The 19194-nt window shown below is 38.5% G+C and overlaps 1 protein-coding gene across 6 annotated transcripts; it reads right to left on the minus strand.

The window, feature by feature from the left end:
• Positions 1-739: 739 nt before the first annotated feature.
• LOC103715489 (probable UDP-3-O-acylglucosamine N-acyltransferase 2, mitochondrial) lies at positions 740-18939 on the minus strand. 6 transcript variants are annotated; one of them, XM_008803129.4, is made up of 12 exons: positions 18835-18939; positions 17731-17850; positions 16698-16854; positions 7327-7403; positions 5020-5069; positions 3593-3657; positions 3342-3393; positions 3143-3213; positions 2954-3020; positions 1210-1281; positions 1071-1119; positions 740-982 (listed from the first exon to the last, which is right to left on the minus strand). In XM_008803129.4, the coding sequence occupies exons 2-12, from the start codon at positions 17846-17848 to the stop codon at positions 933-935; spliced, it is 828 nt and encodes a 275-aa protein (XP_008801351.1). In that variant the 5' UTR covers positions 17849-17850; positions 18835-18939; the 3' UTR covers positions 740-932. The 6 variants fall into 6 exon arrangements, 5 of the variants coding, with proteins under 5 accessions (XP_008801351.1, XP_008801348.1, XP_026663645.1 ...); XM_008803126.4 differs by having other exon boundaries at positions 16698-16905; XM_026807844.2 differs by having other exon boundaries at positions 16698-16905; positions 17731-17853; positions 18835-18931.
• Between the last annotated feature and the right edge of the window lie 255 nt (positions 18940-19194).

Raw genomic sequence — 19194 nt, forward strand, 5'->3', positions numbered from 1 at the left:
TCATTTCCAATCTTATTGGGTTGTAAAACCTATGAGCTCCACCGGCAACTGGGATTTCTCCTGCCTCCTTTCAGACCTTTCCATTCACGTGGGGAAATGTCACATGAATGAGTTTGTCGGGTTTCAGGCTGCCACAATTACCAGACTTGCTCCTTTTGATCTTTTCGCAAGGCCACATAAACGTGCCCTTACAGTCCCTGCTTAGCCAATCCTTAGCGTGTTCCCACCTAGATTGGATTTTATAATAACAGGAGCAAACTTATCATGACGGCTTAACTCGATCCGATTCAAAGGACTAGATTGGATTTTATAGTAAACTTATTATTAAGATTAGCCGAATTGGTATCGAGACTTGTGCCGATCGACTACCAATTTGGTACAGTATTGGTTTGGTATAGAGATTGAACTGGTTTAAATTGGTCCGAACTGCTCCAGCACGATACTGATTTGGTATGAGTCTGAACTAGTTTAAACCAATGCGAACCGCTCCATACTAGTTCAGCTCGAACTACCTAGTTCCTCTCCGAACCGCAGTTAACGGTATTTTCTAAAAATACTGGTTCTGCGCCGGTTCACTTCAGTACAGAATGCACCGGCTGGTTCGGCTTGGTTCGGCAGACCATATTTATTATCATGATAGTTGACTTCATGCGATGCAAAAGATCCCAAAATGTCATAGGAAATTTGGAGAGCCATAAGATAAATTGGCTTGGAACAGCAAATAGCTGGAGCAGCAGAATTAAAATGATCCTGAACCACCAACTAGGGTACAAGCTTCCTACTTCAGATTATATTTGTAACTCAACTAACAGGAGTTCAAGTTACATTGCAAAAATAGAACTGGGATATTTGATCATGTGTGGCTGGAGAAAAATGGAAATCATGAATCACTATGTTTGCATATATGGCAACGGCACTGCCTGTTTTCTTCTTCATCCGAACTTTAGTGATGAAGCTGATCTCAGCCCAATTTGCACTGACACTTCAAATACGTTCATATTAAGTCAAGGCATGAGTTCTAAATCCAAGATAAACGAAGAATGCTATTCTCTAAGACACATCGCCCTTACAAAATCTGCGCAGTTTTGCAGATTGTCTGCGCCATTCATGGATAGGGACCTACAAGATAAATCACAAGAGACACTCATGAGCATTATGATTAAAGGCAAACAAAAATGAAGGCGAAGAAGAGAGAAAAATGATTCTTACTGCCGGAAAACCACCATAGTCACCCGATTCCACGATATCCTTTGTGACAGAGCTATTTGCTGCCAGTCGAACCTGATACCCAAGTGAGGGGATCATGAATAAGTTGTTTAAAACTGTCAGAGAATTGTAACAAGGGCAACATGATAAAACTTACAAATTCCCCAAACTAAGATGAAAACACACTGATTAGAAATGTATACTGGATGTGTTTTATGGAATTTGCAGTGGCCCCTAATGTATCATGTCCGTGAATTAAGAACCCATCACCCTCCCTGTGGGTAATCAGACCACTGTTACAGAAGATGGAAAACATTTACAAAGGTGCTAATAGCGAAGCTGCGGAGACTTGATAGTAATCAGATACAGAATTAACTAAATGTGTGAGGTAGAATCTGATCTTAACTTTAAAACTTAACTAATTTGCGATAGGACCAGCGAAGCGGCATGTGCTCATTATTTTGCCAGGAATTAAATCCAAAATCTCGTAAATACTATGAGGACCCATGCGGGCGTGTGTTTAGTCCCACATTGGTTATTTGCGGAATAAATCTTGGGTACTTATACCCGATCAAAGAACCTAAATAATACCTTTCGGCTGGCCATTTTGGGTGAGGTCCTGGATTGTGACAAATGGTATCAGAGCAGATCGGGCCATAACCTATGTAGACTAGAAGATACTGCAGTACGGACCCATTGGGGCTGACCACAGGCTGATCGTGGTGTTTGTGATTAGATTTAAATGTATTTGAACCCTTAGCCTGACGAGGACGTTAGGACTTGAATGGGGGTAGTATGTGAGAACCCGTGCGGGCATGTATTTAGTCCCATATCGGTTATTTGCTGGGTAGATCTTGGATACTTATACAGGATTAAAGAACTTAAATAATACCTTCTGGCTAGCCATTGTGGGTGAGATCCTGAGTTGTTACAAATGGTATCAGAGCGGACACGGCCCATAACCTATATGGACTAGGAGACACTGCAACACAGATCCATTGGGGCTGACCACAGGCTGATCGTAGTGTTGGTGATTAGATTTGAATGGATTTGAACCCTTAGCCTGATGAGGACGTCAGAGCTTAAACGGGGAGAGTATGTGAGGACCCGTGCAGACGTGTGTTTAGTTCCACATTGGTTATTTGCTGGGTAGATCTTGGGTACTTATACAGAATCAAAGAATCCAAATAATACCTTCTGGCAAGCCATTTTGGGTGATATCCTGGGTTGTTACAAATACAAAGTTCCAAAATTCCATGGGCGAATAAAGATGCATGTGGTCAAGTCATGCCAAACATGAACAAAACCAGACCAAATAACATTATATTAGATCTTCCTTGAGTTATATCTTCAAGATCAAGTAGTGCATCAAAAAATATACCTATCCATCTAAGCATCCATCTAACTTGGTGATTTAGATTTGCTTAATAACAGAGGTTATTAGCATTTCCAAGGAGTTTTGACTTGAGTCACCAGATGTAACTGAAACCATGACCATAACCATAACTGTCAAGCCAAATCTTTTTTCTCCTCAACAACTCATGCGACAGAGTGGTCAAATTGCAAACAATCTCCCAACCGAAACAAGTGGACTCCCAACCAATCATAAAAGATCAAAGGAATAAATAGAGTCCAGTTAGATAATAAGGAGGTATGAAGGAAACTACCAATCACAACAAACTTATTCTTATTGGGACAGCAAACGTATTAGTACATTAAAACCACATTGCCGGGTTTGGTGGAATACCTTCGAAGCAATGGAAACATGATCTCGTACAGCTACTCTCCCTCCCAAAGTGACATAATCTCCCATCCTATAGACAAGAAAATAAGAAATGTAATAAATCTTTAAAAAATCATTCACCAAATTCTTTCCTTTCATGCATTATTATACATAAATATTTCAGATGGCAAAGGAATTATACATATTACATACGTCACAGAACCAGCAATGCCAACTTGTCCACAAAGCATGCAACATTTCCCAATGACTACATTGTGACCTATCTGCAACATGGATTAGTCATTAGACAGAAACTAACATCTCAAATTACATCAAGGTTCATTTGAGGAAAAGAAAAAGATCTAGCCTACATCTTGACAGATTTATTTTGCATAAAGGAATTATAAACCACCTGAACAAGATTGTCTATTTTGGTATGATCACCTATAACTGTGTCTCTCCAACTGCAGTGTAAATGAAAATAATACTGACTAATCAGTGATTATTTAATTATACATATAGTAACCAAATAGTGCCATTTACTATAATTTAAGTTCATGTATTTGACAAAAAGATTCGACCCCAGAGGAAGCAAAGAGCGTCTGCAGATACATAAACCACTCAAGATGATGCATATATGAAGTTGAAAGTAAACTAGCTCACCTGCCCCTATCTATGCATGTATTGGCACCTATCTCCACATGGTCCCCAATCCTTACATGAAGCACCTAAAAGAAAATCCATTTACATAATGTAAGGTTTAACAGATATCTAAAAGTTGTTTTTGTTAACGAAGTCTTGTAAATAGTTAAACATAACAAACTACAGCATCATTGCCTTAAATATATCTTTGTGAAGGGCAATAATTCATATGCAACAACAATATAAGAACAAATTCAAACAATTTGCCCAGAATATGAAAGACATGGAAATAAAGCAAGACAACAATTTTAAAAGCGAGAAATAATTAAAGAGTTACTTGCGAATGATTCATAATATATGTATAATAATATATACAAAATTATAGAGTTTTAAAACCTATGTTTTGTTAACCTAGGAAAAGAACATTAGAATAAAGGTTGTCAAAATGATGTTAGAATTTCAATATTTTAAAGGTTGTCAAAACAATTTTAAAATCACAATATTTTTAATCCTTGTTGATCCGGACCTTAATGGCAACTCCTCATGAAATATCATTTGGCACTGTCTTTCACTTGTTTCAGATTTCTACAGCTATTAGTTTTAAACGAACATTGGGTGAGTGAGAAAATCGCAACCAAATTGCAGAGCTCTTTAGTATGGCTATCCATTTGAAAGGCAAAATAAGATGAATTAAAAAAATTGGGCGATTGCATGTTGAAAGTTCATTTTTTTTGAGGGCATCATTTGAAAACTGAGTATGACATGCGGGCAAAGATGGAGTACGAGCTAAGTTGTATTCAGCAATAGATAATCTACAAAAGAGCAATGATGTGACAACCGACAACCACTTAGTTAGGCATGTGTTCTCATAACTCACCCATCAAGCAGACATCTCATGCCTGACAAGGGCCATAATACATTTCTTCTCTGAATTGTTTGTCCTTCAAAACAATGTGGAAGATTTGTGGATGATTGTTGCTACTTGTCCCATTATATGTCAGGAAGGCAAAAAATATTGGAGAAAAATTAATGAATAACATTCTATCAATTTTTCTAAACAGCTTAATAAGAAATGCCATAAAAACTGCTAGCACTGTCTGCAACACTTTAAGCTGCAAATCCTTCCCAGATTGGAGATTATGATCTAATCATCCCAAAGTCAAAAACCTAAGATACGATCATTTTAGAGTTTCTTTCTAGAAGGATTTTGTATAAGTTTAATGAAATAATAGGTCCAATCCTAAGATCTAACTACTCGAGAAAATGAATAAATTAGGATTTGTTTGCTTGAACCACCATTTATAGGGTGGAAGGTGAAATTTGATAGAGTAAGAATGCCTCTCATAAATTCTTTGAAAGTCAGTTAATCACTATTTTTAAATTGACGAAAATGAGTATTATATTAGAAACCTTGAGTTAGATTCAAGTAAAGAGGGGGGGAGACTAACTTGGGGCTTCTTCTCTACATGTCCTTGTTCATCCACAAGAAATCCAAACCCTGTTAAACAAAACAATGAAGTGCACCACAAAGCATTACTCCCACTGCAATAGACAATAGAGAAAATGCAAGCCTTTTGAGATTGAATATATATAGAAAATTTTTGATGGCAAGAGATTATCAAACTGTCTAGGAAACCGAACTATAAATTATTACAAAAGTAACAGAAAAAGTCAGGCAGTGGTTTATTTATGAAATAAAGCAAATAAAAAGCTGAAAAGCAACATAAAACAGTCACATCCCAAAGAAAATTTAACTAAGTAGAGATTTGAAATTTTTTCTTTCACTCTAGTAATTTAAGACTCTAAATCACACCAAGTATTGAGGTGCTGGTCCATGCTGATCTGTTTCAGTACATGGCATGGGCCAACGGCGTGGTAATGCCGGGCGTGCCAACCTGTGGTGACCATTTCCAGCCCATATCAAGCATGTCATTAACATAGGCCAGTATGGCTCAGCACAAGTTGATACATGCTGGGACGATTTGAGACAAGGACCTTTTTTTTTCGGTTTCATGACAACAAGACACATGTTGGTATGTCATGTACTTTGCCAGCCAATCAATGGCATATACCTTGCTGCTGGCTTGCCCATTTTGCTGGCACTTAAATTCCAGCACCTCACATTTGAGCTTGGACGTCAAGAATTCTTGATTAAGAACTCACATGCCCTATTACTACTTGAAAAGTGTCGTTAGGACCTTACCAATAAGCATTGCTCCATGTGAAGATTTCAATATCCACATGGACCAAAGAAAAAAAAGTTACCAAATGAAAGAAGCATATCCTATTGAGATGTTATGTGTTTTCGGCTAACCAAAAAAAAATCATATAAAGTGTCGAAAATGATAATCCACTATAGTCATGCCATCAAGGAATGCAATCTTCAATCCCATTAGAAAATGAATTTTCCTCCATAGTGATGAGGTCCCGTAGCTGACATCATGTACTTTGCCCAAGGTTAGAAAAGTCGAGCATACTGGTCCTACATTGGATAGTACATATTGTAAAACTTTGGAGCAATGTTTGTCGTATTACCTGATTTGGGGCATACCAACCCATAAATATTGGAACCGGCATAGAAATACTATTCAAGTTGGTACAAGCCTGAACTGGCCCGTACTAGCCCATATCGAGCTAAACCATATCATATTGCCCGATGACGCCCAAAATTAAGGTGTGCATCACGCCATACCGACCAGTACTACTCGGTTTCAGGCAAAACCATGATAAAAGTGAGAAAAAGAGATTGAAAGCTTATCTCAGTGTGGGGTGTATACCGTATTGTGCCGACCAGAACATACCAAACTGGTAATGTACATGCATGGTATTGGGTATGAAGATTTCGGGCCTTGCCTTGGAGTGTTCCAAACTTGGCCTATACCCCCATGTTGGGGTGGATTGTGGTGCATGAGATTACAGCAACCCTAACCACACCTTATAGAGTAGTATCGCCCAACACCACTAGTTGGCCTCTAAGAATTTTTTTCTTCAAGATATAAATTACTATAATGATTAGATGGCTAGTTGATTTGAATAGAAATGCTTGATCACTTATAATAATAATTTAATTCTTCATTATTAGGATCTTGATAGCTCAATTGTCAAAGTTAACATAAAAATTATTTTCTTAATTAAACCTATATAATCATCTAAAAAGGAGCTAGAATGAAAAATGTTACGAAATTATTGAAAGTAAAAGAATAGATTCTACTAGATTAAGCAACAGAACTTATTTTGGCAATTATTAAGAAACTAAATGGTCTAGAAAACTTAAATGAATATTTCATGAGGACTAAAAATTTTCATAAGGTTATTGGTAAGAAGATATACAAATAAAAACTCCCTTATCTGAATCCATGGACTTTGTAATTTACTCTTATTAAGCAGTTTACATAAATAAACTATAATATAAAAATGAAAATAAAATCTATTTACCAGAAGTCATGGTCTTAGGAAGTGATGATTTAAATGAAAAACTTTCAATTTGATATGTCAAAAAAACTCCGTACCATACCGTACCGACACTGTGCTAGTGTGGCACCGGTATGGGGTCTGGTACTGAGATGGCGAAACTTGGTTCCAAGAAATCTCAATTTGATAATCAAATTTAAAAAAAGAGAAACTAGGGTTGTGAATATGAAATCTGTTTTAGTCAGGGAAAAAAGAAGAGGACAATGCACATAAGATGCATTTGTTTATTTCATACGAGATCTTTCAAAGATACATAGAACAACTTCACATGAACTGAATCTTACCATCTTGACCAATGCAGACACCACTGTGGACTACGCAGAACAAGCCCACAGTACAATTGCTTAAGACAACATTGTACCTACAGATAAAATTTTTGATAAGCAAAACACTAAAGAGCAGATGGAAGGTTGTAACATGATTATATTTATCCAGCATAAATTTCTTTTAACTGAACTCACCAAAAGAAATGGTCAATGTTATTTGACTAAGATAAAATTGTGAACTACAATTATAGGTAATATGAACACATCTGAAAAAAACAAAATCTTAATGCGACAAACAAAAAATGAAGAAAGGATTGATGGCCTGTTGATCAAGGAAAGCCAAAATTCAGTCTTGCTTCTCTAGCTTGGGTTGACTTCCCGGATCCCTGCTTCAGGTTTTGGTTGTGGATCTACTTCTCCAGTGATGGGCGAGAGAGCACTGCGAACAGTGCACATCTTGTCACATTTGTTGGTAGAAGGATGCTGGGAACCTGTTTGGTCCAGGAGCTTTTTTTGGGTTGGATTTTCTAAGCATACAATTTCCTCATCAGAGATGTCTCTGATCAGCTCCCTATTGTCCTCATCACATACTTTATTCGGTAATGTGAAGTTGAGCAAGCCAATAGAAGAGTACAAAGATGTGCTCACATGGACATACCACAATCTTACTAAAAGGCATATCCCTTATTCTTTTCTTTTATTTGCAAGCAAAAATCAGATGCAGGAGGTCAGACACCAAGCCTATGAACAAAGGTCTAGACAAATGAACCCGAATTATGCCGAGCTTGTATGTAAAAAGGGAAAAGGAGATTCAACGAATGCTTGACGCCGGTATCATATTCAGAGTTAGCATGAGCTATTTGGTGATATTACACCCATATATATTGGTCCATTCTGGAACATAATTTTTGTTGCCCTTGGGAGATGCCTCCTCCCTTTATGACAATTGCTACAATTTCTTTTAGAAGAGCACTAAACATTGCATTTTTAAATTCAAATCAAGGTTAAGGCATGGCACATTGTTAAGAAGTATAACTTAAAATACCCAAATTGTTAACAAAAGAGAAAGAAGTAAAAAGATAACAATATGGGGGAGACTAAACCATAATCCAGACCAATCTGCTCTAATAAAGAGGCAGCTACCTGAATGAGATGCTTCAATTATAAACCAAGACATGCTATAGACATCAAGAAACAGAGAGGCCTCACAAGAGTATGTTTCTTTCCCTTTAACCTGATCTGCAAGCAGAAACAACTCCAGTTTTTATGTAAATCCTGCTTAATGAATGGCATCTGGTTTTTGATTTTTCTGCTCTCATACTGGATTGTTAACTACTGAACCCTGGAGGCTATCCCAATAATAAGAGGTAACCCCCTCATGAAAAACTAAAGAATTCCCCAACCTCACATCTCCAGGAAGGCAAGGTGCCACTACTTGCAGCATCCCAAAATCCACCTTCCCAAGAATGCAACAATTTGCACAAATTCATTGACATATACACAAGGAGCGCTATAGATCCACTGCCTTGAATTTGATTTGAACTCATTTTTTTTAGCAAAATCTAAAACTACATTTTTCTCCTGGAAAGAGTTGACAAAAGATATGTTCAAAATTCTAATTTTTAAGTAGGAAGGGAATGGACGTCAGCCTTTCCTATTTTAGCTACTTAAGCAAAAAGAAGCCAGTCCACAACTCCTCAGCACCCATCGATAAATCAACAACGAGATCTGTTCATATTCTTTCCCAACATTTGCATACTTGCCCACCACAAAAAAGAATGAAAAGCAGAAGACAGAAGTTCATGAAGAAGAAATGATGAGGAAGAAAGAAAGTTTTGCATCTATATTTGGATATAGTGAGAAACACACTAAAGTACTAAACTTCGAGAGACACCTTTTGCACTTGGCATTAGCACTTCACTAGAAAAACTTGCTTCAACAACTGAACCTTTGGCTATAGATCTTACATTTATCCATTTAATATGACACATATAAAGAAAGCTGAACTGATTTATTTTAATATATATATACATACATATATATATATGTGTGTGTGTGTGTGTGTGTGTGTGTGTGTGTGTGTTTACATGCATTTATTAGCACATCAAGTTGTGCATCTTGGCATTATGAATCATCTTTCTCCATTTTCTCCTGCATAGAACTGATTCCCATACAGCATGCTTCCTTGAACAAGTCTTTCCATCCTCTTTCTACATGATTTTCAAATTTCCAGAACTCTACTTCTTGTCTTTAGCCTTTGCTAGGAAGCAATCCCTTTAATGTTGATCAAGGAATGCAGAACCGTCCCGAACTGCACGGTTCGGGGCATACCGAGCTGTGCCAGCGGCGGATCGAGATGGTTCCGACATTTCAAAACAGTAAACCAATAGGTGGGGGAAGAGAGAGAAGGAAAGAGAGAGAGAGGGGGGAGGAAGGGAGAGGGAGGGAGGCCTCCGGAGGATGCCGAAGGGACGGAGCAGGGGCTCCACCCTTTGGACCCTTATTTCGTTCGAAACAGGAGTCCGTCAGGGCCCTTTTTTTATTTTGAAAATTTTAAATAATGTACTTAAAATTTGGGCCTCTTTTATTTTGTCCGACTTCCCTTAAAATTTTCAAAATAAAAAAAGCTCAAATTTTAAGCGAAGTCCACAAACCCCTTGCCGACTTCACTTAAAATTTTCAAAATAAAAAAGAAGACCCGACGTACCGCTGTTTCGAATGAAACATGGGTCCATAGGGCAGAGCCCCTACTCCGGCCCTCTGGCGCCCTCTGAAGGCCTCCAACGGCCCTCCGACCCTCCTCTTCTCTCTCTTTTTCTCTCCCGTTCTCTCTCTCCGTTCCCTCGCCCTCTCTGCTGTGTCGATATAGGCCCGACATGGGAGCATATCGAACCGTGCCACCGGCCGACTGATATGGGCTTTGGTATCGGCACGACAGACCTTGATGTTGATGTTACCTAAGCTTATCTCATATATTCATTTCTAGCTCCAACATTCCAACACTTTGGTTTCTACAATCGAGCTAGAGATTAGTATCTCTCAAAATCCTTGCATGCTGACTCCTATCAGTAAACTATTTAAACACTAAATCTCTGACCATATTTTCCCTTCTTGTCCCCTATAACTCTATGCATCCCTAGGATATTTTTTTTATTTATGAAAAAATTCCCAGTGAAACCAGCTGAAAGTACAAACTTCCCAGGGTGCCTAAACAGTAGAGTAAGCCATCCAATTGAGAAAAAGGAAACAGAAAGAGGCATCCATGTTTAATAATAGATAGCAGCATAAGAGAAAAAAGACCATGGGCGGTAGGAAGCAAATGAAGATATAATATGAAATTATGAACTGCTGACGGTCTTAATACATATGTCAATATACTCGTTGAACACAATAGGACATGATCATCCTTGCATCAAAAAGATGATGAAATCTGTAAGACCTAAAAACAAATGGGTTGCCTACACAATTTGTATCATTTATACCAAGCTAAGGAAGATGCAGGGTGGCATAACTAAATGAATTTGTGGCAATCATTTTGCAAGATCAACTAGCTAACATGGTAATATTACTTTATTAGGAATAATGCTAAGATGATAAAGTAGTTCATGATATATCAAATGCCTATTTTTTAGAGGTACAATATCTTTTCTGCTTCTTCTTAAAGAAATGAATGATAAACTATGTCAGAATCAAGGATGGCAAAACTGACCAGAACCACTCAGTTAGGGGCGCACTGAACCCAACCTGTGAGGAATCTGGTTGGTAGAGCTGATAATGGGCCAGGCCTTGGGCCTAAACTATATTCATTTTTAGTTGGGTTTTGAGCCAGGCTTATTTAAAATTTGATTTTTTCTATGCCCAAGCTCGGCCCTTGATCAGCTCTATTGGTCGGTTCGTTGGTTTGGTTTAGGACTAGTCCGAACTAGTCCGAACTGATTAGAATTGCTCACTTCTACTTGGTACAACTCAGTTCAAGTCGATTTTGGACTCTCCCATGAGTATAAAAAGGAGAAGGTATCTCTATGTCTTTAAGGGTAGGACTATGAGGAAAATTACGAGAAAATGATTTCTTTGTGGTTTTTATCCCTAATCCAAAGATTGGTATAATCCTCCCCCTCTTCATTTTTCTTCTTTTTAATGCCTAAAATAGGCCAAAGATAGTAAAATAGAGGGAAATTATGCCAAAATTTTGTATTTAGAATGATTTCATGATATGTCATAGGTTTAAGGATGATCTATGTATTTAAGAAGAAATCATGATTTTCATTGATCTTGTAATTTTTAGATTAAGAATAATCTTTTGGTTAAAAAATAACAAAAAATAATATTCAAAAATTTTAAAAAATTATGGAATGTTTGAGGGTATGCATGTAACATGTCGAGAAGAGGTCATCATGGCACTCGATCCAATTAGAAAGGTAGGGTCAGTCAGGGTGTTGAGCCTATTTGAGACATTCATTAGAGCCAGTTGGGAAGAGCAATTCGGAAAGGAAAGCGTTTCATCAATATAGCAAGAAAGAGAAAAGGAAGAAAGATGCAGACCTATTTCTGTTCACTTAGATTCGGAGATCATTGAGCCCTCAGACAACCGATTGCTTAATCATCTCACAATATAAGTGATGGTAATGAGTCCGAGTGATGATGCATTTGATGGCTAGGGAGATAACTATGGATATGGTGGGGGTGCATACAATTTGCAGCCATATGGTCTGAGCCCATTCATTGGTATTGCATTTCACTCATATCATACATGATCCAGGTACGCCGTACTAGTACCAGTAGAAGTATCGGTCGTCTACCGGACTGGTATGGTTCCGGTTCGGATCGGTTTGAACTGAAACCGAAGTGGCCAACAGACCCGCGACCTGTGAAAGCGCGGCCGGACGCGCGCATGCGAGCGGGCGGGGATGCGCGCGCCGCGTTAAATGCCACTTTGTGGCATTAAATGCCCCGCGCTATCCCGCACAGGTGCGGTTCCGAGTGCAGGGAACCGTGCGGGGGCATTGTTCCCAGCTCGTGCCTACGCGGGTGCGCTGCCCAACGCGGGCGTGGTTCTGAGCACGAGGAACTGCACACGGGCGTGGTTCCCAGCTCGCACCCACACGAAAGTGCTGCCCAGCATGGGGAACCGCGCGCGGGAGCGCTGCCTCGAGCTTGTATCGGTGCGAACCGGTCCGATTCATATCGATACCGGGCTTGTATCGCTCAATTTCCGCCCTTTTGGGGCCAAAACTGTTTTCCATACTTGAATCAGACTGGTCAGGGACCGGATCGGTCCGGTACAGATTGAACCGACTGGTACGGGCCGATTCAGCATACCATGTGCATGATGCAGACCATAATGCGTAATATAAAATCTGCGAGGATACAATGGCACACAAGAGACAAGCCTATTAAGGTATTCAAGATCCCACACCGTTGCAATTGATAATATACCACACAGAGTAAGGTTCTTGAACATATCTAGATCCTCATTGTACACCGGATGCTATTCTGCAATGCCAAAATATGTCCTGCATGCATATCCTTCACCCGAGACATATCCGAGTGACTACTACCTCCATGGCCTTAGCTAGATTATTGGTCAGATTCTATTGTCGCGATTTTCCCTTAGATTGGATGGCCAGTTCATTATCATACAAATGATCAGTATGAAGATGGCTATCCAAAAAACCTAGATTAATGTATGCAGGGGTGGGTATATTATCTAGGTTGGAGTCAAGTCCAAGATCCCGCCGAGGAATGAGATCTCGATGTCTACAAGTGGTATCGACATTCTATGAGGGACTAGATATTGGTATAATTATTTGATATACATTTTTAAGCTAAAAACTATGTCTTGTCTATTTTTATTTATTACAATGTCATCCATCGGGCAATCATATGATCTTCAGGATCAATATGAAATAAAATATTATTAAAATATTCTTAATATCACACTTCCAAGACTATTAGAACTTAATAACAATAACAACAAAAAAATGAAAAATTGAACCAGTACCATATTGGTAAGCTTTCATGTAGTGCATGTCGGTCCCATGGTTTGCCATATCGGTCGGTACTGCATTGTATCGGTACCAAACCAGTATGCTATAGGAGGTGTACTGAGTGTCGGTATACTGAACTGGCTCCTATACCAGATGTACTGACACAGTAACAGAAATATACTAGTATGGGGTCCGATACTAAGATAGCAAACCTTGGTTGGTATGGTATTGAATCTAATTGTACCGACCTTGTACCAAACCGATATAGTACCTAGTACCGAGATAATTAGGGGTGCAAATGGGTCAGGTTGACTTGTGACCCAACCCGATCCGACCCGATTAAATCTGATCCGATCCATTTTAAAGGACCCGTGGGGCCGGGTTGGGTTCTAAAATTGGACCCGTTCCATTTTGGGACCAGATCTGGATTTTCTGAATTCTGGCCCGACCCGATCTGCTTGAAATTTGGATAATTTTAGATTTCTAACCCTACGACCCGACCCGACGCGAATCTACTAAACTATTTGGGTCCACGGGCCGCAGTGGTGCAAGCCAAACAGGTTAGTTGGGTGTTTAAGGCCCGGCCCATCTATGACCCGTAAGACTTAAGTCTTAACTCTTAAGGCCCGGCCCATCTGTGATGCTTTGTTTATTCACCATCAGCCATAGGGGGGAAGTCATAATCCCATAGGTTTCAAAGCACAAGTTTGGAATGGAGTCATGGCGAGGTTGGTTCTAGATCCATGCTTCAACAACAGCTTTGGATTGAACCACATGCTGGTATGAAGCGTGCAACATTTTAGCCTTTATCTTAGAGATAATATATGAGACATGAAATGTTGCATATAGTGTATGAAAATATATAGGTGGGGAATGGATATTTGTTTGGAGTCGGTTGCCTAGTTCTTCCTAGTCAGTATTAAGTGGTATGAAATGCAGCAAACAATGGTGCCAAGTTCCTAATGTTATATAATATTGCTCGTATTTTGAGTTAGTTCAGATCAAGATCCGTAGTACCGGTACCGATCGGCGTACCGGTGGCAGCCCGGACCGCTACGTACTGGTCCCATACCGGTTCCGTACCGGTCCATACCAGTCCCATACTGGTTCTCCAATGATAAGCTACCGGTACCGAATTCCACGCTGATCCGGTACCGGTCTCAGGCCGGATCGGTACGTACCGGCCCGGTACGGCAGACCATGGTTCATATTCTGAGTTTTTGAATTAGTTCAAAATCTAAACTGGCTTCGGGGACGTGTAGCTATCCGAGATTACAGTCAGGTTACGACTGGCTTTAGTTGAAAAAGCTTTAATGGATTGAGTGATGCTAGGATGCTAGTAAAATCAATTGGCTTGGTAAATTCATTATACTTTGATAGTCCTTTGATGAATCGAATCCGAACAAACAGACACGACCCGGACCCGACTTGGACTCGAATTTTTTGGGTTGGAATCGGGTTATACATAAACCCGACCTCACCCGAATGACCTATTGAGTCAAAACTTGTAGCTGTGGACCCAACTTGACCCGACCCGATCCTCTATTAAGTTGGGTCTGGATCCAAAATTAGTACTCGAACAAGAAACCGGGTTGGGTTGGGGTCACTCATGACCCAGTCCGATCCGACCCATTTGCACCCTTAGAGATAATGAACCTTAGAAGAACGTAAACATAAACAAACAACCTTACCAAATTAATTATAAGTAATTGTCATTAATCAAATCCGGATAGCTCAAAAGATTTTGCCCATTTTATCCTCAGTTGTTGTTTTTTCTAACCTTCTCCATAACTTGGGATGGTTCCTCTCCCACAACACACTCAATTTTCAACCCATCCTTCTTAACTATACCACTTGATATTCTTGTCTATGTTGTTCTCCTCTAATGCTTATCGGTCCTTTTCATTGTTCTAATTACAACTACATGATAAAGATGACATGGTAAATATTCTATAGCAAACACATAATATCTCCTCCAATTCAAAGCCTAGATAGGCATATTTTAATTCATTCTATCATGCTGCTATACTACTTAAACATCATAGACTATCACTCCATCTTTATGTACAATAAACACATCTAACAAAACAACATTTGTTTGAACCATGTCATATACCTTGGTTTTTTCCTCAACTCCTCTCATGCACATAGAAAGACTTAAACGAACAAAATTGCAATACATGTGCTATATTCTTCTCTAACAATTTTGTAACTTTGTTCTCTAAACTTCCAAAAATCAATTCTAACATTTACCAATATATCATCTACGAATGATATGAAGTAGGATGCTCCACTTGAATATCATTAATAGGTGCATCTAACAAGTTAAGCACTTAAGGTTCATCGTAAAGACCTTTCTCTAAGAGTTGTTTGCATATATTACAGTGCTCCTGTGCTCCTGTTCAGTAGAATAGGATAAGGTGGTCTAAATATCATATAGCCACCTAAGTGTTGTTTTCATACGTCCTGACCAATCAAGAGTAAGCTACATCCAGTTCGTCACACTTCTAATATTTCCAAAACATGTCTAAGTCACCACAACCAACCAGAATTCCAACTGGTCCTTCTATCCATGTTATAATGTACTCCTTTTTATACAACATGTGTTTAACTATTTGGCATAATTCCCCCATCTAAACTAATCCAGAAATGAAACAAAACTTCTAGTCTATATAATACATAATCTAAAGAAGAAACCCTAGTTCACAACTTCTTCTTGCAGTCTTTCTCTCCCTTTCCTCACTTATAACATAGATGTGGCCATCTTCCATTTTCCCTACTCGACGTAGAAATGGACCATCAATAAACTTAAATACCTCTTTTTTGCCATCTTTCAAAGTAATAAGTGCATCTCTATCTTCATTCTTTTCTGACCCCAACACTTCCCATTTTCCTTCTCCTCTCCGCCCTCAATAACAAGCTTTCCAGCCCAATGTGGTTGGCTCTAGCTCGGTCAATTCTGTTTAACCCAGCAAATCTACAACCCTACATAATGGAATTGACATGGTTATTAAGCCTGGCTGAGCATGTTTCACAGTTCTTTGCTCATCATCCACTAAATGAGTTCTCTTTTGTAGTCCACAATAAGATTTTTTTTAAAAAAATTACAAAATCATGTCTGTCAATATTTCCACCCAACTCTATCTCTTTCTCCATAATAGACTGTGTAAAAAACTCCGTGTAGTCATTGACCATCCAGGCATGAAGCCAAAAACATGTAAGCAACAACAGAAACTTTCTTCCTTCCTTACCATGCAACATGCATCATAAGATTGAAAATTATTCAGTTAATTATCATAAGATTTTTATTCACAAGAAAATTCAAAGAGTAACCATGACATAAAACACAGTAAACAAAATTTAAAAGGCTATAATGTTTGCAGTTGAAAATAGAAAGCATACCCTACTTTTGTAGACTTCCCAATAGACACAGAAGGTCCAACAATGGTTCCAGATCCAACATGAACATCTGCATCAAGGACAGAATCTGGATGTACTATTGCACCAGTTTCTATACGTACAGTTGGATCAATGCATGCAGACTTGTGAAAAAGTCCCCCTCCATTATGGCATTGCACAAACTCCAATGAATCAATAGAAGTCCCTTCATCTGGTGCAGTAACATTAAAACTAAACAGCAGCATGAGAAACTATGCACAAAAAAAAGGAGTAATTCCTGTCCTGGAGTGACATTTTTGTCTCGCAATGACAAAAAGCTTCTTTCTGTGCAGATAAAACACCTGATGGATGGAAAATAACTTCTGTGTTTTTTCTAGATGCCCAAAAAATGTTTGAAGTTTGAACTTTGTATAACAAGAGCTTATATTTCATCATCACTGGTGAAGCCTACTAAAGTGCATTTGTTCAATTGGCCATAAACAACCATTAACAAGTCTATGCTCTTGGCTCTCCATTCACAGTCTTATCTGAATTGTACTTATACATTGTCTCATCGATTAGACAAATCACCTTGATTATATGATATTAGTTGCTTAACCAACATGATTTTCTGTCATATGCATGGTAGTGACTCATGTTCAATAAATATCAGCATATGGTTCTGAATGCATAATAAAAACTAATCAGAGTGTCAATCTAGTGGAAAACAAATTATTTTATGCTTCCACAACTGAGTTGGAATTAGACATATGACCTAAAGATTCTTGATTGTAAAAAACTGTAATAGGCTTGATAAATACAGTAATGCTGATGTTTAACACTCAAACATGTTGATACACCTCCATCACATTTATAGCTTTAAAAGATGGCAAGCTCAGAACTGCTTCAATACAAGCAGAATTTCACCAACTGTTAACTAAAAGCAAAATATTTCTTTTTAAACAAAATCAATATGTCCCTTCTAGCTATCTGGAGCAATAGCCATAGCATAATATTAACTCCCTAAGCTATCAAAGGGGCCCATGGCAAAACATACCAGAACTTGTGGCCAAGAGCCGATGATTAGAACGAGAGACCACGAGCTGACCCAAAGTGCAGCCTCTTTCAGATAGCAATTGGAAGGCCTTCAAAGCTCTTCTTGCCGCAACTTGCATAACTGCTAAACCAAATCAAACCTATGAATCAAATCAAAGAAAAATAGACCACCCGACGAGAAAAAACTACTAAAAAACTGGTTTAAGGAACTAACTTCAGAGGTAAGCACAAAATGTCTGTTCAGCTATGTTTGAATGTACTATAACAAATGGATAGCTAAAATCTTAAGGAAACATTAAACATAGTTATGCACAAGAAAAGTTCTTTATAAAATAGCAAGGAGTTTAACCATATAAATGTCTTGTTCATTTTGTTTAAATGCCCAAAGATTGATTGTAAGAAAATCTGATTAGCTTTAAGACTAAACTACACTTTAAATCACAAGGATATGCTAATGTTTGAACGTCTTGGATGTTGAAATTCAAAATAGGAGAATAAGTATGCCTTTTTTTAAACAAGGACATAAAATCTATGAGAGTGGAGCAAATTGGTAGTGAATCTGGACATGAGGTAGCAAATATACAAATAGTGATGCCAGTCATTGACCACTAAAACTAAATATTTATATGAACAAAGTCAGTAGAACAGGTTGAATGAACGTTATGCTCTTGAAAAATTGACAGGTTACAGACCAGTCCTCCTATTTTACAATGCTAGCCAAGTCGGTCAATGGATTCCACCGATTTTATTTAAGCAGGTGAAAGAATTTCTGAGGAGCATTAGAATAATAATGGAATCTGAAAAAAGTCGGGAGAACAGCTTCGTAACTATTTTAGGACAAGCTAGTAATAACAAATAGAGTTAGGCATTTCTTCGAACGGTGATGATGCATATTGTAAAAAGATGGTAATGATAATGCAACGTTCGATTGACCAGCGCTGAGATAGAGCAAAAACAAAAGCGAGATGATGTGCTGGTGAGGAGACGAGTGAACGCAGGCAGGGAAGGAATTACCGTCAGGAACGGTCGGAGAAATCGGAGAAAAAACGTGACAGCACTAAACCGGAAAACAAAAAACTGAAAAATTCAAGAAAAGGACCGCTACCGTCTGGCCAGAATCACGGCGAGGCTTCTGACGACAGCCTGGAGAGGCCCACGTCGACTATGTCCGCCGAAGAAAGATACGAAAAGTGGAAGGTTGACGATGGAAACTAAAGAAAGCTTTTTTATTTTTATTTTTTTTATTTTTAGACAAAATTACACTTATGCCCCTTCCTTGCACCATTTTTCACATACACCTTCTCCCGTTTGAAAAATTTTAATTAAGCACTTTACCTTTCAATTTTTTAATCAATGTAGCCCTTTCATTTATTGATCCTTAACGCTGTTAATTGGGGATGTAGAATGACAAAATTTCTCTTCGGATTATGAGGACCGATAGAGATGGCAAAATCCCTAACTCCCT

This window comes from Phoenix dactylifera, unplaced genomic scaffold (genome assembly GCF_009389715.1).
Source record: "Phoenix dactylifera cultivar Barhee BC4 unplaced genomic scaffold, palm_55x_up_171113_PBpolish2nd_filt_p 000100F, whole genome shotgun sequence".
NCBI lineage: Eukaryota > Viridiplantae > Streptophyta > Magnoliopsida > Arecales > Arecaceae > Phoenix > Phoenix dactylifera.

What these genes read in the sequence shown, in the direction of transcription:
- LOC103715489 (XM_008803126.4), bottom strand. Translation starts at nt 17,848, where the DNA reads ATGCAAGTTGCGGCAAGAAGAGCTTTGAAGGCCTTCCAATTGCTATCT. An exon ending in GGGAAGTCTACAAAAGTAGG is followed by an intron (nt 7,404 to 16,697) that starts GTATGCTTTCTA and finishes TTTTATCTGTAG; the next exon opens with GTACAATGTTGTCTTAAGCA. An exon ending in ATGTTTCCATTGCTTCGAAG is followed by an intron (nt 1,282 to 2,953) that starts GTATTCCACCAA and finishes CTTGGGTATCAG; the next exon opens with GTTCGACTGGCAGCAAATAG.